The 27580-nt window shown below is 41.0% G+C and overlaps 2 protein-coding genes across 6 annotated transcripts in view; one reads left to right on the forward strand and one right to left on the reverse strand.

The window, feature by feature from the left end:
* Positions 1-5109, reverse strand: part of SUPT7L (SPT7 like, STAGA complex gamma subunit) — a 10023-nt gene extending 4914 nt beyond the window's left edge. The window contains exons 1-2 of one of the 5 annotated variants that reach the window (XM_023763501.1): positions 4998-5109; positions 2131-2741 (exon numbers count right to left, since the gene is read on the reverse strand). In XM_023763501.1, coding sequence (XP_023619269.1) covers positions 2131-2543 — 413 coding nt within the window. In that variant the 5' untranslated portion in view covers positions 2544-2741; positions 4998-5109. The other 4 variants (XM_006099843.3, XM_023763499.1, XM_023763500.1 and 1 more) reach the window with 4 other exon arrangements.
* Positions 4203-24480, forward strand: SLC4A1AP (solute carrier family 4 member 1 adaptor protein). The gene is given in 17 exon segments (XM_006109987.1): positions 4203-4301; positions 4462-4689; positions 4691-4858; positions 4860-5357; positions 5577-5772; positions 7321-7443; positions 8489-8549; positions 8959-9098; positions 10735-10895; positions 11734-11803; positions 12131-12317; positions 15621-15732; positions 17873-18113; positions 20076-20162; positions 20789-20856; positions 22831-22900; positions 24152-24480. Coding segments are annotated over 17 exon segments (2559 nt in total). The 3' UTR covers positions 24202-24480.
* The last annotated feature ends 3100 nt before the right edge of the window (positions 24481-27580 follow it).

Genomic DNA, 27580 nt, shown 5'->3' on the forward strand with positions numbered 1-27580 from the left:
AATACAACAAATTGCACTTAATCACTACTGCAGAAATCTTAATCTCTCCAAGAAAAAACTTCAAAAGCTGTCTGATCTCCTAAAAATAACTTCTAACAATCCTGTAATAATGTACCTGTCTCCTGAGATTTCCTATCTATCCTCTGCCTCCCCTTGACAAAGGAAGTAAATAAGTAGTTAAAATATAAAAAATAGGATACAGAAAATGATTCTTCCCTGCTCCGTACTTGGCACGTGTCACCATTTGCTGTACAAAGAGTGCTGGAGGAACTCTCCGCCCACTTTACTGTTATCTGCTCAGTAGCAACTACTGCAATTCACACAATAGTTGGATTATAAGAAAACCAACTGCCAAATAACTTTTCATTTACTGTTTCCATCATCATTTCCCAGGCCAGTATCTATGCCAAATGCTTTAGGCCTCAGAAGTGCCTAATAAACAGATAGCTTCTCCTGAGTAATATATGGACCTATATATTTTCAAAGGAAAATAATTATTTTGGCATTCCCATAACTGATGCAAATTGCTTTTGTTAGACAGCTTCTTAAATATGTATAAAACAAACTAGGTATGAACTTTGGATGTTTATAGCTCTCCTTCATAATTAAAGTTAGAAAATTGACACAAACTGCAAAATTCTAAATAACACCATCAATTTAATCCGATGGATGGTATTATTTTGTTACCACTAAATTGCCCTCAAAATGGCACTGCTGGCTACAGAGCAAGTGTTTTTAAGTTGGACATCTCTATAAGAATATGTGCCATACATGTTATTACATAGTTATTCCTCCCACATTCACTATTCCCAAGACTTCACAGTGACATCATCTGGCCTCCATTTGGCCCACTGCAACTTTTACGTATTATGTCTATTCCTGTTCTTTTCTCATTAGTTTGTGACAATGAAAATAGTACTATTATCATCAATAGGCAGATGCAATAAGTGATATACAATATTATGTAGACTTTTGCCAAACAAATTTAACCTGAATCTAATCTTGAGGAAATATCAGCAAATCCAGTAAGTGGCCCATTCTACAAAACAAATGACCTGAACTCTAAAAAAAAATAAAATGCAATACATGAATCTTTTATTAGGCCCTGGATTGTGGAAAATTATCTACAAAAGATATTTTGGGGATAACTGGTGGAATCTGAATATGGACTTATTATATGATATCATTTAATTACCATCCATTTACTTTGGTATAATAATAACTGGGATTATGTAGGAAAATTTCCTTATTCTTAGGATAAGTTGAAGAATTCAGACATGAAATACTGTGATGTTTGCAACTTTAAAATATTTGGCATAAAAAAGTGTGTTTGTGTATATGTATTTGTGTGTACACACACATATGGGAGAAAGTAAATATGGCATAATGTTAACAATTGGTAAATCCAGGTTAAGGGTACTTGGGTGTTCATTGTGCTGTTATTTAAACATTTCTGAAGGTCTGGCAAATTTCAAAATGAAAAGAAAAAGGTAGTAATTTGGCACCAAATGCAAACATACACACTGACATCTAGTAGTAGTACTAGGTTATAAGTCAGTCATTCAGAGCATCTGGAGCAGGACTTCTCAAACTTAAATACACACATGAAACTCCTGGAGATTTGCTAAAATGAAGATTCTAATTCAGTGAGTCTAGGTGGGGCCTGACATGGCATTTCTAACAAGCTCCCAGGTGAAGCAGATGCTGCTGGTCTTCAACCAGATATGGAGTAGCAAGGATCAAGAATGTTTTTATATTATTATTCCTTAAACTATGTTATCAAAATAAATAATTTAAAAATCCCAGAATAATAATGCCAGAATAACTCTCTGCATCTCAATTTGAGGACACTGAGCTAAATCCACACTGGCCTGTTTTACACGTGTAGTACCTTGCTCCTAGTAAAGTGCATGGTACATAGTTTTCACTCAATAAATGTTTGTTGCATCAGAAAAAAAAATACAGACTTTGGAGATCAGGATTCAAGTCTTAGACTTCCCATTAATTACCTGAGCAACTTTGGCCAAGTCAGTGACTCTTAGTTCCCTCATGGAAAAGTTATTGCATGTTTAACACGGTTGTTGGAAAGATTTTTTGAGAAAAGTAAGATGTAGTAAACCCTTAACTTACCGATAAAAGTCACTTTCCGGGTCACTGTGCCGAATCTGGAATGGTGCATTGGGATTCTTACAATCTAAAGGCAGGAGGTCATCAGGAAGAGGAGGTGACCCAGGGCAAGAGGGAAGAGGTTCGCTCTCTTCAGTCTTTACACCTTCCGTCTGTTGCTGATTCTGGGCCTGAGCTGTAGCAATGAGGTTGCGCAGACGTCGGTTGTGCTGGATTAGCTGAATGGTATGGATGGTGAGGCTGCATGGCTCTGAGGGGATATCCAGCATCGTAGGGGGCTTGGGCTTGTTGGCTGAGGGTTGGTGCAGGGGTGGGTCATGGACTTCCACCAGGCGGAACTCCCGAGGCAGCAAATCAAAGGAACTTCTGTTGGTCTGGCTTGATGAGATTGGTATCTCTCCCCAGTATCTCAACATTTTTAAATAAGAGCTTTCAAGTTAAATGTAGATGATATCCTAAAAGTAGTGTTTTTTAACTCTCTGGCAGCTCTAGCTTATAGGTTTCTGAAGTGGAAAATATGAAGTCTAGTTGTTATTTACATAAAAAGTAGGCTATTCAAGACCACTTAGAAAAATGTCAGTGTCAGCAACACTGTAGGACCAAAGATGTTCTCCCTGCAGGAATGAAGAGAAATACAACTGTTACATGACAGTCATCAAATCACACATGATGATAACACCTACTGGACTGAATGAACCACAAGGTGGAATTTGGATTCCAGCAACTGGTACTCTATGTTCCATCTCACTCCACTGATTTACCATTAGAATCACCATCATTCCCAATCCTGAACAATCTGCAAACCCAGTTACTTAAATGAGACCTGAAATATTTCTTAGAGTATCTTGACACGTATGTCTTGGATCAGCAGGAGAAAAGGGAGTAGAGTGAAAAACAGGAAGAGGCGGTTCTCATTCTGTGCGTCAGGTACGGGAACTTTTAACTGGTCCTGGTGGGAAATGTACTAACAGTAACCTTAACGTGTTCAATTTCTGACATACATATGGGAAGAATCTGAGACATTTCTGTTGACTCCTAACTGGTACTCCCTTCCTCCGTGTCTCCTTGTGTCTTATTTGTTCTCCAGTGCTGCTAAACTTACTCTTTAAAAACTCAGGTTAATGGCTTCCCACTGCCTATTGGAACAAGCCAGTCAGAATTCTTTGGCCTACCATTCAACAGAATTCACAATCTGTCTGCAACCCAGCGTTCCAGGTTCATTGCTCTTATGTCTCTTCAAGTTCAACAAACATGTACCAAATGCCAGGCATTATGGGAGGAGACAAAGGCCAATGCAAAATCCCTGACCTGAGGCGAGGGAGAGAAGCATAAAAAGAACATTTCAGTATGAAAATATGTGCTAAGTGCTGTTCTGGAGGCGCAGACACGGTGCCGAGAAGTCCAGAGGAGCTTCCTGGGGGAAACGACCCTCTCAGTTCTAACCATAGCATACTTCTCAGTTTCCCGAGAACGCCACGAAACCCCACATCTGACCCTTTAAGGAATTTCTCTGCCAGAAGTCCCGTGACATCCCTGGTGCACTTGTACTCATTCTCAAGCACAGCTTCCCTCACCACCCTCCTTAACCTCCCCTGTACATCTCCCTCCATTATATTCTCTCAGCCCTTTGCATGTTCCATCACAGCATTTATCCCTGGATTTAAACCGGTACTTGCCTCAACTGATGTTATCCTCCCATCTACCTCTCAAAACCGTGATCTTAGTACAGCATCTGGCTCACAGTATTATCTGCAATTTACGGAGTGCTTATATGTGCCAGACTTTGCCTTCATTGTTTAATTCCATTTTCCCAACTACCCCCTGAAGGAGATACTGTTATCATCCCACGTTTCATATGTGGACGCTGAGGCCCCCTGTCCTGCCCACTGTCACAAACGGCCAAGGGGGAAACCAAGCCCGGCTTCGGAGTCTGCACTCGGAACCACTTCACTCGGCAGCCTCAGTAACTGGTTTTGCAAAGAATAAAAGGATGAACGAACTAATGAATGAAAGAAGTGATTAAAAAGTCGCCCTTTCCCCCTAACTTCACCGGAAGAAGCCCCAGGAATGCCCCGATGCCGCGGGAGCTCGTCGGCCGGCGCAGGCAGAGCGCAGGGTCCTGGAGTCGCCTGATGGCGGGGCAGCTGGGAGACAGGGAGGGCTGGTCCCGGACGGTGGGCTGGTCCCGGACCATTCACTGCCGCGTCGTGGGAGCGCGGCCGGGCTGCGGAGCGACTCCCCGGGCTGCGGCCAGGATTACTTCAGGCCCCGAAGGCTGCCTTACGGGTTAGTGGTCCGCGGCTGCCGGAAGCGCTGCTCCTAACCGGGACCTAGGAAGTCTTTAGAACCCGATGTGCAACCTCTAAACGCGTCCCCGTCCGACAGCCGCCCGACCGCCTCCGTTGCTTTCCTCCTATTTATGACCTTCCTGTCGTCTGCACCTCTTCGCGCACCCGCACCTCCGCGGCCCAGAGCAGCGCCGGGAGCGGGGCAGAGAGGGGCGCGGGGAGGAACGTAGGGACCGAGGGGTGGGTTTCCCAGGACCAGTTTTCGAGGCTGCACCCGATGAAGGATGGCTGACAGCCTCCCTCTGGCCGAGGCAACGGCTTCACAGGAACTCAATGGCGACTTCAAAAAGCCAGCCCTGCCGGTGCCCCCGGCGGTGCGGGGCAAGTTCCCGGCCGCCAATCCTTCAAACTCTGAGGAGGTGAAGGAGGGGCCCGCGGCACTGCCGGAACCCAGATTCCGGGGAGCCCGACGTGCCCCCGGCTGGGCCGGATCCGGCGGAGACGGGGAGTCCTCCGGAGGAGAAGCCGCGGGCCCCCACAGCGGCTCCTGCCCCCGACGGCCCGGCCCGGGCCCCCCCTTACCGAGAGCCGCCGTGGGGCGGCCCCGTCTCGGGCCCCTACAGCCTCGAGACCCTGAAGGGCGGCACGATCCTCGGCACCCGCAGCTTGAAAGGGATCAGTCGCTGCCTTTTCGGGCGGCTGCCGAGCTGCGACGTGTGCCTGGAGCACCCGTCGGTGTCTCGCTTCCACGCCGTGCTGCAGCACGGGGGCGGCCCCGACGGGCCCTCGGACGGCCACGGGCCCGGCTTCTACCTCTACGACCTGGGGAGCACCCACGGCACCTTCCTTAACAAAGCCCGCATCCCGCCCCGCACCTACTGCCGGGTCCACGTCGGGCACGTCCTTCGCTTCGGCTGCAGCACCCGGCTCTTCCTCCTGCAGGTAAGTAGGGAAACCCAGGATGGAAACCCCCGGAGCGCAGCGGGCTGGGTCCCCGAGCTCCTGAAGCCTTCGCCCCGGAAGGCGATTCCCCTACTCGGCGATGGCAAAGGTGGAGGGTGCTGGCCCCTCGCCTCCAGACCGCAGAGCGCACGGCCGTCTCCCTGGAAGGGGCGTCAGCGACCCTGGACTCTAAACGCATCCCTTCGCTTGGTTCACCAGGGACCAGAGGAGGACCGAGAGGCCGAGTCCGAGTTGACAGTCACGCAGTTGAAGCAATTGCGCAAGAAGCAGCAAATGATGTTGGAGAAGAAGATGCTAGGGGAAGACTCAGATGAAGACGAGGAGATGGATGCCATTGAAAAGAAGAGAAATACTGCTGGTCAAGATGACGAAATGGGCTGCACCTGGGGAATGGGTAAGAAATCAAACTTGCTACCGAGGTTAATATTTAAAAGTCATTACTACCCTCAGACCTTTTTTATCAAGCAAGTTTTCATGATAGATGGGACAAATACAATTTTCACACGAGGTTACCAAAACCCAGAGAGATGCATTTACTTTTCTGCAATAAAACAATTGAATTATGGGCACTATGGGTTTCTTTTCATTTGTTTTACAAGTTCACTCCCTTGTTGGAAACTCTTCCTTAGCATACAATTAGTTTGGTGTTTTTACCATTTAAAAATATTTTTTTTATTATCGACTTTATCAATGAAAGGGCTGGAACTACATTTAAGCACATAAATGGAATATTATTCAATATAGGATATGACCTTGAATATTTTGTGTGTGTTGTGTAAATATCCAGAAGTGTGAAATATCTCATCGAGAGAGCTGGACCCTTTGCCAGAAGAGCTAGGAATGGGTACTCAGGAGCTAGGAATATGAAAAGATAGAAAAGGCCTTAATATGTTGTTGGGAGGACAGGATTAATATGAAATTACTGTGGTAAATGCCAAATCTAGAAACCATGCTGGAGTAAGGGTTCAGAGAAGAGAGCAATCACTGGGGACTTAGCCCTGCACTGTCCATGGTAGCCACGAGCCACATGTGTTTACTGGACACTCAGTGTGGCTAGTCCAAATCATCATGTGCTGTAAATGCAAAAAACGCACTGGATATCAAAGACTTAGTATGAAAAAAGAATGTAAACTATCTCATTGATAATATTTTTACATTGATAACATGATAGTAATTTCACCCGTCTCTTTTTTAAAAATATACTTTTATTGATTTCAGAGAGGAAGGGAGAGGGAGAGAGAGAGAGATAGAAACATCAGTGATGAGACAGAATCATCGATTGGCTGCCTCCTGCACGGATGTGCCCTGACTGGGAATCGAACCCGAGACCTCCTGGTTCCTAGGTCTATGCTCAGCCACTGAGCCATTCCAGCCGAGCTATGTCCCTTTTTTAATATAGCTACTACAAATGTTAGATTTACACATATGGCTTTTATTATATTTCTGTTGGGCAGCACTGACTTAGATCTTTGGGAAAGTTTATAAGCGGAAGAGTTTTGAGCAGTGACTTGAAGGAAAGAAAAAGTATCCCTTAGGAAGCTGAGCATTGAGAGGGCAGGGTTTGATGATTTTAAGGGAATAATGAATAGACCAGACTATTTGACAGATATGAGAAGTATTAGGAAATTATATTGGAGGCAAAGTATGAGACCTGGAGCTTAGATTTTTTTTTCCATAGAAAATGTGGTAGGTAATTTTGCTTTTAAAACATAGTGATGGGGTGGGGGAGGGGAAGGGCCACAAAAACAACTTGTAACTTGTCACACAATTTAGAAAATCTGAAGATGTCAACACTGGTGGTTTTTTTGGTTGTTTGCTCCACCCCCCCCCTCTTCTTTTCATCACCGATAACTGTATCTTTATGAAGAAAGGAAAGTGGGTATCATTCAGATGGTCTCTTTTTATATTTGATTGTCTTTTCTTTCTCTCCCATGTTCTGTAGGAGAAGATGCTGTAGAGGATGAGGCTGAAGAGAATCCCATTGTTTTAGAGTTTCAGCAGGAAAGGGAGGCCTTTTATATAAAGGATCCAAAAAAGGCTCTCCAAGGTTTTTTTGACCGAGAAGGTATGTAAACAGATTCTGACCCTCCTGGTGGAATGTGTCCACAGCAGTGTCGTTTTCTCGATCTTCAGGTATTTAGAATGCCATATTTTTTTTTTTAAAATATATATTTTATTGATTTTTTACAGAGAGGAAGGGAGAGAGATAGAGAGTCAGAAACATCGGTGAGAGAGAAACATCGACCAGCTGCCTCCTGCACATCTCCCACTGGGGATGTGCCCGCAACCCAGGTACATGCCCTTGACCGGAATCGAACCCGGGACCTTTCAGTCCGCAGGCCGACGCTCTATCCACTGAGCCAAACCGGTTTCGGCTAGAATGCCATATTTTCTCTGCTGTCTTCTTTGTTCGGTGCTTGCCCTTGTGGTCAGTTGTGTCACACTTATTTTGAAAATAGTAAAGTTCTTGTTAGTCTTTCTCAGCTTGGAAAAATGGAAGTTCTTTTTTTCTGACTTGCCTCATTCTTCTTAAGAGATCCTACATTTTGATGGCAGGAGATTGAGCCAACTAGTAATTTTTTTCTTTGTAATTCACCTGATCTTTTGTAATTCTTGGCATGGATTTTGATTTTATAGGATTTAAAAAATAATTCCACAGAGGATTGTTGCATTAGAGATTTGTTGAAGAATATCTAAGTGTGTGTTTGCCTAGATGTATATGTGTGTGTGTGAGTGCATGAATATATATATATATATGAATTGGTTGCATTCTGTGCTTACTATTTATACTTCTAAAAACCAGGCAATTGTGGCAATTTAACAACTTAAGTCTCCAACTTATACAAAAAAGTGAAAGCCACTATGTAGTGGACAAAGCTATGTATAGAGAGTTGATTGTTTTGATTTGAGTTTGCTTTTTTTGTGCCTCAAGCTCATCCTAACTTTATTATCAGACAATAGTCCCTAGGAATGAGGACTGAAATGCTTTTGAAATTTAGTTTTCAGTGTAGTAGGGGAACTTGATATTCTTATTTAACTTTTGTTCTCTTTGTATCAACTAGTAATTTTCAGATCCTGTTAAAATTGTCTTGTCTTTCTTTCTCCCAAAGGAGAAGAATTAGAATATGAATTTGATGAGCAGGGACATAGCACCTGGCTCTGCAGGGTGAGGTATGTTCTCTTCTCATTAATGTCCGTTTCTGGAAAGTGGACAATTTCAGGTTTAATTTATGGTTATAGATAACAATTCAAAAAGTAACTTTAGTTTTAATTTTAGGCTATTCCTGATTTGGGGTCTTGATAGTTTAGTAACACTTATATTACTGAGGGGTGGGGTGGGATGGGTAAGAGGTGGAAAGAAAAGATTCGAAATCTAACCTTGGCAAGATAGAACAAAATGAACCGAGAGTTTGAAAAGCCATCTTAAACCCTTTGTAATACTTTAGCGAAAAAAAAAAAAAAAAAAGAAAAGAAAAAAAAAGCCATCTTAAAAAACATGACTATTACCATAAAATATTAATTATTTTGTGTGAGGATTGGAGCTTAGTGCTGTGCTATAATTTCCTCTAAACCAATGCAGATTACCTGTGGATGATTCAACTGGAAAACAGCTGGTGGCTGAGGCCATTCACTTAGGAAAGAAAAAAGAAGCAATGATCCAGTGCTCACTGGAAGCTTGTCGAATCCTTGATACTTTGGGATTGCTGCGGCAGGAGGCAGGTGAGTAGGAACACTTTTTTCTTAACCAGCTAACTGCCACGATATTTTGAATTTAATTTAAAAAAGTCCACTGCTTGTCTCTATAGATGCTTATGGTGTGCAAATGGTTAAAGGAAAGAAAGAAAGAAAAGAAAAGAGAGGGAAGGGAATTTTAACATAAAAGATAATAAAACCCTTTTTAGGGGGAAAATATAAATTGTACAGACTTCAATGAAGTGAGAAGAAAAATTCCCTATCTCAAACCCTAAGGTAGCCATTGTTTATGTTCTTCTTTCAGACATGTTCTCTGCATACAGATGTGTGTTTTGAACTGGATCCTTTAACAAAAAACAAACACCTGTACACAAATGCAGTTAAATTATTTATCCTCTTTTGTGATTTATTTTTTTAACATAAGAATGTATCATGGAAATTATCCACATCATTACATTGCTTATCTCATTTTAAAAACTGGCACCTGGTCAAGTGCTCAGTTGGTTGGAGCATCATCCTGGGCACCAAAAAGCTTGCGGGTTTGATCCCCAGTTGGGATGCAGAAGAGAGGCAACTGATCAATGTTTCTCTCTGTCTCTCTCTCTCCGTTCCTCTCTCTCTGGGGTTGGAATTTCTGTTTCTTGATTCTCATATGCTCAGATTTCTTGGCTTACTCCTTTGTTTTAGTGGGACACATCCTTCTGTGGTTTCGGCAGGTTAAAAAGGTACAACAGTCGAGGGCATGGATGATGATAGTCTTCAATGGATTTCACATCTTTTCATTTTTCTTGGTTTGCTCTCTTGTTTTGGTGGACATCTCCTAGTGGGTTCCTGAAAAAAGAAAAGATATGTGGCAAGTAAACTATTAAACCCTTCATTCTGAAAATATAATTATTCTAGCTTTACTCTTAGCTAATAGTTTGGTGAAAGAGTTTTCTACAGGAAAGGGGGTACTTCTAAATTTTAACATAACAAGGGGAGTAAGATGGTATAGAGTAGACAAAAAACTAATAGTTACCATAGTCCCCTGTTGATGGGCTTTCCAGATTTTCAGTTAGAAATAATGATGCTTGATTTCTTAGTATAAATTCCTAGAAGAGTAATTGTTGGATCAATATATTTATTGATTTCAGAGAGGGAGAGGGAGAGAGAGATAGAAACATCAATGATGAGAGAGAATTATTGATTGGCTGCCTCCTGCATGCCCCCTACTGGGGACTAAGCCTACAACATGAGCATGTGCCCTTGATTGGAATCAAACCTGGGACCCTTCAGTCCGAAGGCCAACGCTCTATCTACTGAGCCAAACCGGCTAGGGCTGGATCAATATATATATATTTTTAAATATATTTTATTGATTTTTTACAGAGAGGAAGGGAGAGAGAGAGAGAGAGAGAGAGAGAGAGAGAGAGAGAAACATCAATGATGAGAGATAATCATTGATTGGCTGCCTCCTGCACGCCCCCCACTGAGGATCGAGCCCGCAACCTGGGCATGTCCCCTTGACCGGAATAGAACCTGGGACCCTTCAGTCCACAGGCCGACACTCTATCCACTGAACCAAACCAGTTAGGGCAGGTGGTGATATTTTAAGCTGCTTACCTACTTGCCTTCTTTCTTTTTCAAAACTTATTTTATTACCATATATTTTATCTACCTCTAGTATCTCGGAAAAGGAAAGCAAAGAACTGGGAAGATGAAGACTTTTATGACAGTGATGATGACACATTTCTTGATCGGACTGGCCTGGTTGAGAAGAAACGGCTGAACCGAATGAAGAAGGCTGGGAAGATTGATGAGAAGCCAGAGACCTTTGAATCCTTGGCAAGTTTTACTTATAGAAGTAGCTGTGGTAGTTTAATATTTAAATAAAATAATGTATTTAAATTTTTTTTATAATTACAAAAGCAGTAGCATTAAAATCTGGTACTGAGGTATAACGTTTGTGATCTGCAAATTTGATGGCAACAAACAACTAGTCTTACGCAAGTTGGGAAAAAGTTTGGCTTGCTGCTAGAGTCTCTGTCCACCTCTAGATGAATATTGGTCTGTTAATGAACATTCTTTGGATATGTTGTTACACTCCACCTCTATCCCACACACACACACACACACACACACACAAAACAAAAAAATAAAAAGGAAAAAGTTCCACATTGGGACATTCTGAGGTGAAACTGACTTTAGGTTTCTGGCAGTCAAAAATCATGAAAGGAATTTTGAGGAGTATTGTTTGATATTAGTCTTTTATTTGTTGTTGTTGATGTTTAATAGTTTTAAGCAGTGTATCCTTCATGAAATTATCATAAGGTAGCAGGTGTTTTCACTATATTAAGTGATATTCAGAGTTTAAAACATGACCAGCATCTGTCTTTTTGATTCATTATTGAAAACAAATAGCTTGAGCTTTTTCTTTTGATTAAAATAAAGTCTGTGTTCTATACATTTATTCTGTTTAATTCTGAGTTCTTTAATTCAGGAACTAATTCAATTAGAATTAAATAAACAAATGAAAAATGTTAACTCTGTAAGGAACAGATTTAACCAGACTTCGAATTAATCTTCTTAAAACTTATAACAATAGTGAAAATAAGAGGAGGAAGCTACCATATTTTGAAAGAAAAAAAAACATTTGCTAATCCTGTTATTTTGGGCGTCACAGGTTGCAAAGCTGAATGATGCTGAAAGGGAACTCTCTGACATTTCTGAGAGACTGAAAGCCTCAAGCAAAGGTAAGGCAATGACTCAAATGCTTATTGAGTATTGACCATATGTAGTGCACTATACTAGGCACTGGGCTACATTGGTTAATAAGATGTACAGAATATGGAGCCTTTCTAAGGAGCTAGGAAGGACATTATACATTATTTAGTGTAAATTCTCTATTTAATAGATGAAGGGAATGAGGCAAGGTGATGTCCCACAGCCTCCCAGCTATAACCTGTTTCCTTATTCCTAATATCAATAATGTCATTTGTCCAACTCTACGTTAGTGACTTTGGCTGCATTTTACAAATTTGCAACCATCTTTCTAACATGCATTATCCCTTTCCTGACAGCTCTATCTGAGTCAGCATCTCAGGACTCTTTAGATGCATTTATGTCGGAAATGAAATCAGGGAGTGCATTAGATGGTGTGTCCCGGAAGAAACTTCATCTGAGAACTTTTGAATTGAGGAAAGAACAACAGAGACTTAAAGGGTTGATAAAAATTGTAAAGCCAGCAGAGATTCCAGAACTAAAAAAGTAAGTCTTAGTTATACTTGGAGTTTTATTTAAAAAATTTTTTTCTTTGTAATCATTATTCATTTATTTGTGTTTAAAATTTCTAAAATTATTTTTCAATTACAGTTGATATGCAATATTATATTAGTTTCAGGTGTACAACATAGTGATTAGACATTCATATAATTTATAAAGTGCTCACAGTGATATATACTTGGAATCTATATAATAAAAGCCTAAGCAACCATTACAGTGGAACTCCCAGAATGACCAGTCGCTATGATGTGCACTGACCACCAGGGGGCAGATGCTCAACACAGGAGCTGCCCCCTGGTGGTCAGTGCGCTCCCACAGGGGGAGCACCGCTTAGCCAGAAGCCGGGCTCACAGCTGGCAAGTGCGGCGGCCATGGCAGGAGCCTCTCCCGCAGTAAGGAGTGAGGGGTCCCAGACTGCGAGAGCCCTAGACTGTGAAAGGGATGTCTGCCTGCCGGGGATCAGGCCTAAGCTGGCAGGCGGACATCCACCGAGGGGTCCTGGACTGCGAGAGTGCGCAGGCCGGGCTGAGGGATCCTCCTCCCCCTCCCTAGTGCACAAATTTCATGCATTGGGCCTCTAGTTTTAAATAAGCATGTTTGCATAGATAACATTTTGAATTATATTTTTATCTTCTTAGATAATTATTTTTGAATAGACATAGAATATAAGAAACACTTTAAAGCACAGAAAGCAGTCGTTTCATAGAGTAACTAAAAACTCATTTAATTTGTGAACTATAGACTCCTACAGATTTTTAGAGGAAACTATTAATACCTGTTTCATTGGAAGGCTCTGAATTTTATACTTCATCTTTTAGTGCAGAGTAAACTTTTTAAAGAGCAATGTGTGCAAAAGGCCCATTTCCCTAATGTGTAAAGACTAATGAATGATAAAGAGACAACCATCTACCCAAGAGAAAAATGGGCAAAGGTTGTCAACTGACAGCCACTGAAAAAGAAATACAAATAGCTCTTAATTACATAAAAAGATGCTCAACCTCACTCACAAGAGAAATACAAATACTATAATGTAATACCATCTATGATTTTAAAACCACAGGTGAATACAGACTATTTAAATTCTTTTTTTCTGAATTAAATTTATTGGGGTGATATTGGTTAATAACATTACATAAGTTTCAAGTGTACAATTCTGTTACACATGATTTGTTTATTGCATAGTGTGCTCACACAGATAGTCATTTTAATGCCTGTATCTCTTTTTAAAAAATATATATTTTATTGACTTTTTACAGAGAGGAAGGGAGAGGGATAGAGAATTAGAAACATCAATCAGCTGCCTCCTGCACACCCCCTACTGGGGATGTGTCCACAACCAAGGTACATGCCCTTGAACGGAATCGAACCCGGGACCCTTCAGTCCGCAGGCCGACGCTCTATCCACTGAGCCAAACCGGTCAAGGCTAATGCCTGTATCTCTTATTCCTAAGAACCAGTTGACAACAGTTTAATAAAAATACTTTTTAAAAATGGGTAATTTCTTCCTTTAAAAGGGGAAAAAGCATAATCCCCTGAAGTTGATTCTATTGTGAACTGATTTTGGGGAGATTATTAGAAGAGATTAACCCAAATCCATTTGCTGACATCCAGAAGATTTTTGAGTAATTTGTAAATAAGATTTCGAGATTAATTTTTCCCAGAGTTGGCTAGTGTGTGTGTGTGTGTGTGTGTGTGTGTGTGTGTGTGTATGTGTGTGTGAGAGAGAGAGAGAGAGAGAGAGAGAGAGAGAGAGAGAGAGAGAGATCCAGTCTTTTTTTTTTCTTTTCCTTTTATAGAACTGATGGGGGTGACACTGTTTTCAGGTGCACACTTTTACAACACATAATCTGTACACCACCCCAAGTCAAGTCTCCATCCTAGTCTTACAACTTGACAATATTTTTAAAAGATTTATTCTATGTGGTCTCAACAAATATTCAAAATGTTGAGTAGGTTGTTTTAGAAATAAGCAACTCATAGTAAACAGAAACCAGGTGGGCATCTCAAAAAGTGGTATTGCCTAGATGGGTTCATTCACTTAGAAAGGTAGTTAATTACAGAAAGTTTTTTCCCCTTTAGGTCAGTGTTGTCCGGTCAGCACCCAGTAATCACATATGATATTTAAATTACATAAGATTCAAATGTCAGTTTCTCAGTCACCCTAGGCAATTTCATGTGCTCAAGAGGCACATGTGACTAGTGGCTACTGTATTGGACGGCACAGAAATAGAACATTCCCATCAATGCAGAAAATTCTATATTGAACAGTGCTGCTTTAGATTGTCAGTGTTTATTCATGCCCTCACTACTGTACAAAACATGCACTTGATGCTGGGTGCATTGCATAGATGAATATCTACATATTGAGAGGCACCTCTTTTTAAAAAAATATATATTCTTGCTGATTTTAGAGAGGAAAGGAGAGGGAGGGAGAGAGAGAGAGAGAGAGAGAAACATCAATGATGAGAGAGAATCATTGATTGGCTGCTTCCTGCATGCCCCACATTGGGGATCGAGCCTGCTGCCCTGGCATGTGCCCAACCAGGAATCAAACCGTGACCTGGTTCATAGGTCCATGCTTAACCACTGAGCCATGCTGGCCAGGCTGCTATTCTTTTTTGAGGGGAGGTGCGGGGGTGGTGGGGAGACTATTTTTTTCTTCTTCTACTTTCTACAATATCTTCATTTTGCCCTTCCTCAGCTTTACCGTAGTGGGCTTAGCTTTTATGACGTTCTCAAGCCAATGAGAACATTGACAAACTCATCATTGTTGGGTCTCTTATTATGTTCTTGTCAATACTCACTACATAGGATATCCTGCCTCCCACCACACACACACACACACTTTTTTTTTTTAATCAACTGTGCTCAGAGTTGTGTGGTTATAAGTGTGGACTCCAGGTAAGTAAGGTACTTTGAGTCCTGTTTAGATGTTGGTGAAAATAGGGCTTTACACCATGGATCCATCTCCTGCCACGTAGTGGGGGTGGGATCATCTTACACATTGCCAGTGACCTTTGTACTGTAAGCATCATTTTATGAATATGAAATCATGTAGCATGGTGTAAATTACTAGACTGAGGTAGGAGCCGGAGCCTCTTGTCCTTAATAGCTCTGTATTTGACTATCTGTAGTGCCATTGTCCATTCAGACTCTGCTGGCCTGAAGTCCTCTTTCATATGCGGAAATTTTTGATTTGCTAAATGTTTCTTTGTCAGTGTCATTGTGTTTTTAGATAAATTCTTGGCCTCACCGGAATAGATGTGTATAATTATTCTTTCTTTCTAGGACTGAAAGTCACACTATAGATGCTGAAAACAAAGCTAAAAAGCTTACATTGCCTCTCTTTGGTGCCATGAAAGGAGGAAGCAAATTCAAATTAAAAACTGGGACAGTAGGGGTAAGTTGTGGGTCAAGGTGTTAAACTTCTAGCTTTTGAGTTATCTGAGCTAATTTTTCTCTTTTCAAAGTTCAAATGACTCATTTCATAGAATGAGTCATTTTTTTTTTCATAGTAATGTGGAAAAGGGCTGTGAACTTGGTATGATCACATCTTTCCCAGGTCTTGGCTCTTGGATTTTTTCTCTTCAGTTTAGGGTTATCAAGAATTAATGAAAAAAAAAAACAAAAGAAAGAAAGAAAAAAAAACTCAAAAAAGAAAAAAAGAATAAAAAAGAAATTTAAAAAGAGAAAAACAAACAAAAAAAATGAATTCTTTTATGCCAATCAGTTTGCATGTAACTGATTTATAAATTAGAATACCAGTGGACTAATATGTGATGACTATTACATTTAAGAAAGGGTCTCCTGCATTAAATGCTTCTCTCCAGGCTCAGCTAACACTTGTTAGTAGCATAGTCTATGCACCTGGCTCTGTCATGTGGTTTTTCCTTTATTTAATCCTTCCAAAACCTTGTGATATGTGGGAATTATTACCTCTCACTGGGAGGAAACCGGGTCAGAGAGGTTACATATAAGATTACATCATTAGTAAGTAATTGGACGCAGTCAGATTCAGGTCTTCTGACTGTTGAGTTTGTGATCTTTCTACTATTCTCTAATAGTTCACTCATGTATATTTTTGTTTTAGGTACATCCATCCCTATTTGTAGTTTCAGCTTTTAAAAGATTTTCATCAACCCAAAGAGCTACACCTTGTGTTTTAGTGTGTTAGGGCTGCCATAACAAAATACCACAGCCTGGGTGGCTTAAACAACAGCCATTTATTTTATCACAATTCTGGGGGCTAGGAGTCTAAGATCAAGGTGCCAGCAGGGTTGGTTGGTTTCCTCTGAGGCCTCTTTCCTTGGCTTATAGAAGGCTGCCTTCTTGCTGCCTCTACATGGTCATCCCTCTGTGCATGTGCACCTCCCTTCTTATATTGGATTAGGGCTCCATCCTTATTTTTACTTAGTCACCTCTTTAAAGATCTCATCTCCAAATATAGGTACATTCTGAGGTACTGGGGATTGGGACTTCAACATATGAATAGGGGGTACCTAAGTCAGCCAACAATTAGGGAAAACTGCCCTCTGGTGGCAGAGGTCTGAAGTCCTACCCATATGTTCTGAGTGAGTATGTGGTTTCCCAATCTTCGATGGAAGCTTTTCTGTCTTGTGTGTGTTAGGGGTGGGGTGGGGTGGGGAGGGAGGGGGGAGGATACTTAGGCTTTAGTTAGAAGAAAACCCTTGACTAAAAAGCTCTCCTTAGATGATTACTGAAATAAATCCTTTGTTTAAAACATAATATACCCAACATATACTTTGGTACCTTCTCTCTATTCCTTAAGCTGTGATCTACTTTTTCTAATAATTTTATTGAAAGTTCTTGCCCTGACCTGGTTGGTGGCTCAGTTGGTTGGAGTGTTGTCCCATACACCAAAAGGTTGTAGGGGTTCAATTCCTGGTCGGGACACAAACCTAGTTTGTGGTTTTGATCCCTGGTCGGGGCATATACAGGAGGCAATCGATTGATGTTTCTCTCTCACATCAGTGTTTCTCTCCCCCCCCCCCCCCCAAAAACAAAACAAAACAAAATATATATATAAGAATAGTTGGCCTTATTCTTCAAGAAATGCCTTCCTCGAACCTATTTTACTTACATGTCTTATTTCCTTGAAATTGTGTTAGATCTAAGATGAAAAGATTGTTTTGGAATCACTGATTCATTTCTTAGAAATGTGTGTCTGATTTACTCCCTAGAAGGTTTTGTAATGAATTAAGATCCTTTAACATCATAAGTGGGTAACAGGACAGAATTCCTGTAGCTGATACTCACCTGGAATAAATGCTTTAGTTCTTTACATGCTGTTTCCAGTGTTTCATACTTAATATTCTTTGACCTAGAAACTAACAAAAATACTCGTTAAGGGTTCATAGATGGATAAAATTTCAGGTGAAAGTCTCACTTCCAGCAAACTTCTGCAGGGTTTATCAGCATATTGAGATTAGACATTCTAACATTGAGCTTAACTCTCTGGAGAGATTTGTTTCTTTCTCATTATGTAGAACAACTTGTTCAGGGTTTTGTTTCCCTTACAGAAGTTACCCCCCAAGCGTCCTGAACTCCCTCCAGCTCTAATGAAAATGAAGGATGAGCCTGAAGTGGAAGAGGAGGAGGAGGAAGAGGAAGAGGAAGAAGAGAAAGAAAAGGAGGATCAGGAAAAGAACAAAGTGGAGGCTGGAAGCAGTAGGCTACAGCAGAAGAGAGGGCCAGAAGAAGCAGGGCAGGAGATGAGTCCTCCCATTGATCTCACGTGTTCTAAAGAAACAAAACAGCTTGGTAAGGTATTTCTTCATATAATGCATTTGAGTTAATTGTGGGTAGCTTTGAAAAAGCAGAGCTAGTTCTTGCCTGTGCACGTTTTGACTTTGCAATACTTTGTGATATGTGATACAACTGATTCTGTAAACATGCTTTCTTTAACTGCCAGTCATTTTTTATCCTCATTGCAAAATAAGGGCAGGTATGTTCAGTCTGTTCAATTATGGAAAATTGAAAGCTATAGAATCTGAAACTCTGGCTACTGTGGTCAGTCCTGAGCTGTTGCCACTATATGATTGGAGAGCAGTGGAATATGGTAGATGGTGAGTCCTGGTCAGGTGGTCTCAAGACAAGCCTCCCCTTACTCATTTGTCACCCATCCTAAAGCAGATGCTAAGCATAATTATACCCACTGGACATACTTCTCAGGAAGCATCACGACATTCATTTTTTTGTCCATGGTGCCTAGCAGAGAACCTGCATATAGCATTTACCCACCACAGCAAAGTTTGAAGAAAAAGGGAATTGATTGGTTTTTAAAAGTATTTTCTTCAGTTATAAAAGGCATTTATGCTCACTTAGAAACTGAATCATACATGAAAGGCCAAAGAAGAAAATAGAAATCGCCCATGATCCCATCCTGAAAGATGATTGTTTATCTTTTTAGTATCCTCTTATCCCTGGTCCACTGCAGGGGTTATTTTACTACAGGTTGGCCAAACTGCTTAGCAAGATTGAGTCTGCACAGAAAATAGGGAGCAAGGGGGGAAAAAACACCAAGAACTGGTATTAAATGTGTGTGAGAGTGTGTGCATGTCTTGTCTGCATAAAACACCAGGCCTGGTATGGAGACCTTTTCTTGAATCACCTTCAGTTGTTTAAAAAATTACCATTTTCTTCTCTGAGAGAGGTCTTTTTTTTGCATTCTCCTTTACAGTGGGGCCTTGACTTACGAGTTTAATTCGTTCCGTGACGGAGCTCGTAACTCAAATTACTCGTATGTCAAATCAAAAAGTGAACGAGTGAGACACGTGATGCTGGGCTGATGTTGTGGCGTTCACTGTGACGTTCGCTGAGCCAACTAGCGGTGGGGTATCTGAAGCTGGCAAGTAACCCGAATTTTAGCTCGCAACTCAAAGCGAAAAATCGGCCAAGAGACGGCTCGTATCTCGAAAAACTCGTTAGTTGGGACACTCGTAAGTCAAGGCCCCACTGTATTTAGTTATTGGCAAAATGCTTAGCCTTTTCAAAAATGGTTCTTATATTTACTTTTTATAACTCTGGTCTTTGGTCCATACAGCAGAAAGGGGAAAAGTTAGTATTGTACTTTTGTATTTTGTTTGTTTGTTTGTTTAAAGGACCAAAGCAAATATGTGTGTGTAAAAATAGCAAACTTTAAATTTGGTTTATAAGATACATTAATTAGTAAATCTGTAGCTGTTAGAATTACTTTAGGCCTTTTTATTTGTTTGTTTAACAACATTGGGATCATATTGTACATGCTATTTTATAATCTGTGTTTTAAACTATACTTTAAAAATGTGGTTCAATAAGGGACATAGTGGTCCATTACATGCATGTGCCATAACTTATTTAATCAACTCCCTGTTGTTAGACAGGGAAGGTATCTGTTAATTTTGCTATTTTAAACATACTTGTATATAATAAAATCTTAGTGCTCATCTCTGATTATTTTCTTTGAATATGTTCCTGGAAGTAGAATTTCTAGGATATGTACATTTCAAGGAATATGTACATTTTTAAGGCTTTGGTAAGTATTGCTAAAAGTTTTATCTTAACAGTGGCCAGTTTTTAAAATGGAAAATTGGTGATTCTATGTTAGACATCTAGAGGCACATTTAGCTAATGATACTAAAACTGGATGATTGTGTATTTACTTTCCTTGCTTCTGTTTTTGTTTTCCTGGTTCCCCACCAGGAATTAAATAATAACAATATGCTTTGGTTTTGCCTTTTATAGAAAACAGGTCTCAACTCAGCCAAGTGGAACAGAATAAAGATGATCAAGACACTAGTGAAACAGCTGCATCACGTGAGGAACCCTCAGGCAAGTAGACAGCCGACTCCTTTGCTGCTCTTCACACAGGCAGCTAACGGATGTCCCAGAGGAGGGGTGGCAGCTGACCTGAGGCAGCACAGAGAATGACACTGGGTGGATGCTGCTGCCGGGCCCTGGAGAGAATTGGAATATATGAGAGGTTTATGTTTGATACCATCCCATTTGTCTTTCTTTTCCTCTGGCCATGCAAAGCCCTCCACAATTTTACTTTTCCCCAAATTGAATGTGTGCCTATCATGGGAGTGATTCCAAAACTATTAAAAAGAAATCGGTTGACAGTTTGGCCTAGTCAAAGGACTTTTTTCTGGTTTTCTACTGCTTTTAACTGTAATGGTTAAACTGTGGTAAGTAAAGTCAGCTCCATTTTCCTTCACCTATTCAAATGGAGTGATTATATTCAAGTTTGTAGAATAGCTTTAGGATTTGAAAACTAGGGTTATTAGTGAAGGGGAAATTATCTTAATATATAGTCTTTACAATAGTAGAAGGAATTTTTGAGAATTTGATTGGTACATGTTTTCTTCAATAAATATAATGCTCTCATGGAAAGAATGTTTTTTCTATTTATTTTGAAATAGCTATTGCCTCTTTTTTTTTTCTTTTCCTTAAATTAGTATCAAAGAATGAATATGGGAAAAACAGAGATGAATTGAAGAAAAAGAAAGCTCCTGGTCCAGGCAAAGTAAGTGCTTTAGTCATAATCTTCACTTCTCTGGAAGTAAAAATGAATCCCCTTGTCATGGACCACATCCAAACGAATGAATCTTAAGGGACTGTCTTAGCAGAGTTCCCAACTGCCTTATATCCCCTCTTCTGGAAGCCTGGGCTCTATTTTTATTTTTGAGCGTTTACTTTTTGAGTTCTCTATTCTTATCTCCATCTACCCTGCTCCTTAGAACTGCTCACATATTTTTTTATTAATTTGTGAATCTTCATATCCTAGTATGCCATACAAAGTCACTTGAGTAATATATTCTTATTTTCCTCCTTTTATTTCACAGAAGGTAGGATGTAATGTACTGCATTCTGCATCTTATTTTTTTGTTGTTAATCCTCACCTGAGGATATTGTTTCCATTGCTTTTCAGAGAGAGTGGAAAGGAGGGAGGGATGGAGAGAGAGACAGAGGAGAGAGAAACTGATGTGAAAGAGACACATCACTTGGTTGCCTCTTGCATGCACCCCAACCGGGGATCGAACCTGCAATCCAAGTATGTGCCCTTGACTGGGAATCGAGCCTGCAACCCTTTGGTGTGCAGGCCAACACTCTAACCATTGAGAAACACCGGCCAGGGCTACATCTTGTTTGTTTTTTAAGCTATCATGGAAATCACTGTTTATGAGTACACCAAGAGCTTCCTACTGTATGAATCTACTCTATTTAACCAGCTCCCTGTAGACAGGCACTTGTGTTGTTTCCAGTCTTTTATTACATCAGTGCTATAAATAATCTTGTATATACATAATTTTGTATGGATATAGTAAGTTCCCAGAAATGAGATTGCTGGGTTGAGTGGGGAGGTCCTTAAGACCACCCTCAGGCTAGGTAATTCACAAGAAGCCTCACAGGACTCAGCATGTGGTTGTACTCACAGCTGTGATTTACTGCAGCAAAAGTATATACCAAGCACAGTCAGCAAAGGGAAAGGCACATGGGGTGAAGTCTGGGGCACAAAATTCCTAAGGTCCTTTTCCATGTGTGTAATTCCCCTGACAACGAGTTGTGACAATTTGTGAAATGTTGCTAACCAGGAAACCTCATTAGAGACTCAGTATCCACTCAGTATCCAGGGTTTTTATTAAGGACTGAGATCACATAGGCTCACCCCAGGACTGGCATGTACCCAGATTCCATTCTCCCAGAAGGAAAGCAAGTGTTCAGCATCAGTCACATTGTTTTTACTAACAGTTTAGGCACAGTGAGCCGCTCTTATCAGTTAGGATAGTAGGAACCTTCCTGATATCCAAGTTCCCAGATGCCAGCTAAGAGCAACTTGCAAACAGGTCTTTCAAAGGATAACCATCAAGTCAGCTATGCTAATTTGTTCCTGTACTTAGATCAAAAGGCAAATGCCAAATTTCCTCTACAGGAAAGAACTCAGACCTGTGTTAACTGCCCCTTTTAAAAAACATCACTTCACTCTCTCTGAAATCAGCTCGTTGATGCTTTACAGGGAAAAAAATAATCAAGGTTCAGAGAGAGAATGCTCCCATTTTTTTATTACATATATCAAGATCATTAATGGGAACTGTTCTCTCTTTGTTGTTGTTTTTTAAAAATAGATTTTTATTGATTTCAGAGAGGAAGGGAGAGGGAGGGATAGAAACATCAATGATCAGCTGCCTCCTCCATGTCCCATGTGGGGATTGAGCCCGCAACCTGGGCATGTGCCCTGACCTGGAATCAAACAGTGACCTCCTGGTTCATAGATTGATGCTCAACCACTGAGCCACTCCGACTGGGCTGTTCTGTCTTAAAAATATGTATATATATTTTTTTATTGATTTTAGAGAGAGAGAAAGGGAGAGGGAGAGAGAAACTTAACATACAACCTGGGCACGTTCTGACAGGCATAGGACAATAATTCTTAGAGTTAAAAAATTTTTTTTAAAGAGTTAAAAAATTTTGAATAAAAAAACCCGTCTTTTCTTTCCAGCTTCCACCAACACTTTCCTCCACATATCCAGAAGATGACCCAGACTACTGTGTGTGGGTCCCGCCTGAAGGTAGATTGTTCTTACTTTTCTTTTCCTCTAAGATTTAGTTATGTACATGTATGAATATGTAATATATAGGGCCGGACAAAAGTAGGTTTACAATTGTAATACAAATAAATAATACAATACTTAATAAATAATAACACAAGAATAAAATAAGAATAGTCGCCTTTTTTCTCAAGTAGGATATCATAGAAATAAGTTTATCCTTTTAATCAACCCTTTCTTTTCATACTATACAAAATTTATATTAGAAAACGTTGTTGAGATGTTTTCCAAATAAGGCAGAAAGGGGTGTTATTTGGGGTTTCCTACAATGAAATATTTTCTAATTATGTCACTTTGAATGCTTATTCATATAAATGTTTTTCTTATTCCAGATAAGGCAAACAATGTAATTTACAAAATTGGAAGCATTCTGTGCCTTGCTCTTTTGCACTTATCACTATATAGGGACTCTTCCATAGTTATTTATAGAGGTGTGTGTATGTATGGTTGCATAGTTCTCTTTTATGGTATGGATATACCTTTATTTATTTAATGAATGTTTGCTGTGTTTCCATTCTTTTGCCATTACAAATAACTCTGCAATAAGTAACCTCTAACATGGAATTTTACAAGTGCAGAGCTACATGTGTAGAAAAATATTCATAAAAATTACATGCTGGATCAGAGGCTATGAACATTTTTTTTTATTGATTTCAGAGAGGAAGGGAGAGGGAGAGAGAGATAGAAGCATCAATGATAAGAGAGTATCATTGATCGGCTGCCTCCTGCACACCCCCCACTGGGAATTGAGCCTGCAACCCTGACATGTGCCCTTGACCTGAATCGAACCCAGATCCTTCAGTCTGCAGGCTGATGCTCTATCCACTGAGCCAAACCACCTAGGGCTAAAGATATTATAAATCGCATTCTATAGACATTGTGGCCATTTACATTCATACATATATCCTTACGGCCATATAGAAGATTCTTGTTTCCCCATATGCTCATCACAGGTTGCTTTTTCTGTGGATTGGGTTTCTAATATATTAGTAATTAATAGAAATTCACGTATGCTCTTTTGTCTGCTAATGTTAGGGTAAAGTGAAAAGAGGACCATATTTTGAAATTGTATGCAAAAAGTCAAATGTCTATGGCAAAAGAAACCTTTATGTGCTTTGTGTCTTACTTTTTGGTTCACTGATGTCTTTTCTTTTCCCTCCTGACCTTGGAAAATTGAATGTCTTCCTTTCTTTTTTTTATACTCTGTTGTAGGTCAAAGTGGAGATGGCAGGACCCATCTTAATGACAAGTATGGCTACTAATTGCTTCAGAATCCTAAAGGAAGACCTTGCGGACCATGTGATATGGGATATTTAGGATAACATGTCAAGTTGAATGTCCAGAGGATTTCAGATGATCATTTGTAAAATCTGGTGATTGGCCTTCTCCCCTATCCTGTTGGCTTCCTAAATTTATCTACCCATCTGATTTTCTTGAATTTGATATTTATGTTTAAAAGTGTTTGTGTATGTATGTAAAAAGGAACCATATATTTTGAGACTTAGTAAAGTAAGAGACATGACTATGCTAAAGTGAGATGGTGAAGATGGCTCATGTTTGTTTCAGGCCACACGTCTTTCATTAAGTTTTAGGGCCTGTGCTTTTCCCGAGCGGTGGGGTGCTTCTGGCGGTTAGGCCCCAGGATTCACTGATGTTGCCTCCTCAAAGAGTGTTGAAATATAAGGTCACGCATAGATGTGACCCTGGGGGTCCCTGTCCTTCTGGGAACTAAAAAATAGATGCACAATGGGGGTTTCTTACTCCCTCCCACTGTAATCCTCCTGCCAGGTTTGAGAACAGACCTGGACTTACCAGGACCCGGTTCAGAACCATAGCATACCTCATGCACAGTCCTGATAAAAACTCAGCCCTCTGAATGTCCTGGACTCTGACCAATCAGATTTGTTACTCCTCCAGTGGAAAGGTGCAAATAAGGTCACAGAATGAAAAGCTGGATGTGTCTTGCCCAATGTGGGGCTTCTCACCTCTGTGGAGAGAGGAACAGAAGTTCCTTTCTCTCTGGAGGCATGAAGAAATGCGAGAGGATGCCTTATCTCACCCCACTGCCACCCCCATCATTAACGCCTGACTTCTACAGGAAAGGAAAGCCTAAGCGTGGAAGCAGGTAGAGAGCCTGTGGACTGGGCTGGAGGCAGATACACTGAGCAGGCAGGAGAGATGCTGTGGCTCAGCAAGAGAGTGGGCAGGGATGATGCTTTCCTCATAGGGAGCAGACGTACATGAGGTGGGCAAGACGCAGTAAGAAGAAACTTTAGTTACCCTGACAGATGTGAGAAGTCTGGTCTGCTAAGAGTGAGAAGTCTTTCATTTCTCAAAAAACAATATCACCTGGCCAGTGTGGCTCAGTGGTTGAGCATGGACCAGGAGGTCATGGTTTGACTCCTGGTCAGGGCACATGCCTGGGTTGTGGGCTCAATCCCCTGCCCTGGTCAGGGGGCATGCAGGAGGCAACCAATCAATGTATCTCTCTCACATCATTATCTCTGACTTTCCCCCTCCCTTCCACTCTCTCTAAAAATCAATGGAAAAATATCCTGGGGTGACGATTAACCAAAAAAGAAAAAAAAAAAGAAATGCTTGCTGAGTACCTGCTATAAATATTTTCTCTGGAATTGTCCTAATCTAGGATAGGAAGTATGAAGCCGCACCATGTCCTGGTAGCCCAAGCCTTTACTCATTACTAACTTCATTGGCGTAGCTCTTGTGGGAAATGTGACACAATTCCTAACAACTTATGAAACCATTAGTCACAGGCTGGGCATCTGTTGCTTTACCATTGACATACTGCCACCTCGTGGATAGGGTGTGACAAGTGACCAGCAGCTGTGGCTGGTTCCTGAGAGTGGGAGCCAGAGGGAAGCCTGCCAGTCCTGTGGCAGTCAGAAGCAGGAATCCAAGCCCCTGGTGGGCTGACTTCCCATGCAGGGTTTGGACCCAAGCAGGTTTGATGGGACTGCTGGGAAATGACATAAAACTCTCCTTGACCTTTGGGAGGCAGGTCACAGCGTCAAACCGGTATGGTGTCTTCTTGTGACAGGCTTTTTGATCTTGAGATGCCTCACTTGATGTGGGCATTGAGAACAGTTTCAAGATTTCTTCTCTGCAATCTGAACAGACTGCCTTGCTTTGGTTTTAGAGGTTTGGCACAACTATAGAAGGGTGAGAATGAGACTTCCAGTCCATGGGAGACCAGAAATCTCTCCCCCCCCAGTTGGATCTGGCTTTGATGATGCAGGTTGGTGGGCTCAGTGTGTGAGGAGATAGTGGTTCCCACCGAGGGTAGCTGCACCTTCTTCGTCCCCCCAGTCAATCTGAACAGGTTCTCTGTGTAGAGATTTTAGAATTTATCCCTCTGCATCGCCCACTGGCCTGACCCACGCTCTGCACAACGCTGACTGCGCACAGATCTCTCTTCCCCTTATCTGCCTCCTCCCTGAAGGAGCCTAAAGTACATCTGAATTAGCCTAAAGTGCATCCTGAGCAGAATCCTTTGATCTGAAAGCTCAAAGTGTTTCATTATCCAGAGAGTGAGGTCTAAATTCACTTGAGGCTTTCAAATCCCTTATCATAGGGTTTCTGTACTTTTTAAAAATAATTTATTTTTCAATTACAGTTGACATACAATGTTATATTAGTTTCAGGTATGTAACCCAGTGATTGGACATTATATAACTTACTAAGTGGGTCACCCCATAAAACTAGTGCCTATCAGATACCATACATAGTTATTACAATATTATTGACTATATTCCCTATGCTGTACTCTATATCCCTATGACTATTCTGTAACTACCAATTTGTACTTAATCCCTTCACCTTTTGGGTTCCTATACATTTTTGTTTGTTTGTTAATCCTCTCCCAAAGATATTGTCCCATTGATTTTTAGGGAGAGTGGAAGAGAGAGGGAAAGACAGAGAGAAACATTGATGTGAGAGAAACATTGATTGGTTGCCTCTTGCATGAGTCCTGACCAGGGTCTAGGCCAGGGAGGAGCCTGCAACCAAGGTATGTGCCCTTGACTGGAATCGAACCGAGGACCCTTTGGTCTGCAGGCGGACGCTCTATCCATTGAGCCAAATTAGCTGGGATGGTTCCTGTACTTTTTGATCATCATAACCACCCCCTCATATGCCCTTGTCCTTCCTTTCTGCCACCTGACCAGGTGTACCTGATATTGTAATGCTAATAATTTGCCCCAAACACTTTTGCTTTTAGTTTCTGTTTTCTGTTAATCCTTGCTGTATACATGACCTTGAGCCTTGGTTTCCTTGTCTATTGACTAGAGAAAATAGTACCTATCTCATAACATGGAGCTGGATTAAATAACTGATGTAGCTACACAATCCTTAACCATGCTGGGCACATAAACAGCTCCCCAACATGTAATTATTAGTATCATGTCTGCTAGGTAAGGCTTTACTCATTTTCAAAGTCCAACTTGAGTGACTCTACTTTGAGGAAACCCCGATTCCCGTGGTTGTTGCCTCTCCTTCCCCACCAGCCCTGTAGCATGCTATTTCTACTTCCATGATAGCCCTTAGGCGACTTGCCGGGTGTCTACTAAATGATATATGTGATTAGGTTATTTATGCTTGTAGCATTTATGAGTTGGGGACAGG

The sequence above is a fragment of the Myotis lucifugus genome, unplaced genomic scaffold (assembly GCF_000147115.1).
Source record: "Myotis lucifugus unplaced genomic scaffold, Myoluc2.0 scaffold_285, whole genome shotgun sequence".
In the NCBI taxonomy this organism is placed as follows: domain Eukaryota; kingdom Metazoa; phylum Chordata; class Mammalia; order Chiroptera; family Vespertilionidae; genus Myotis; species Myotis lucifugus.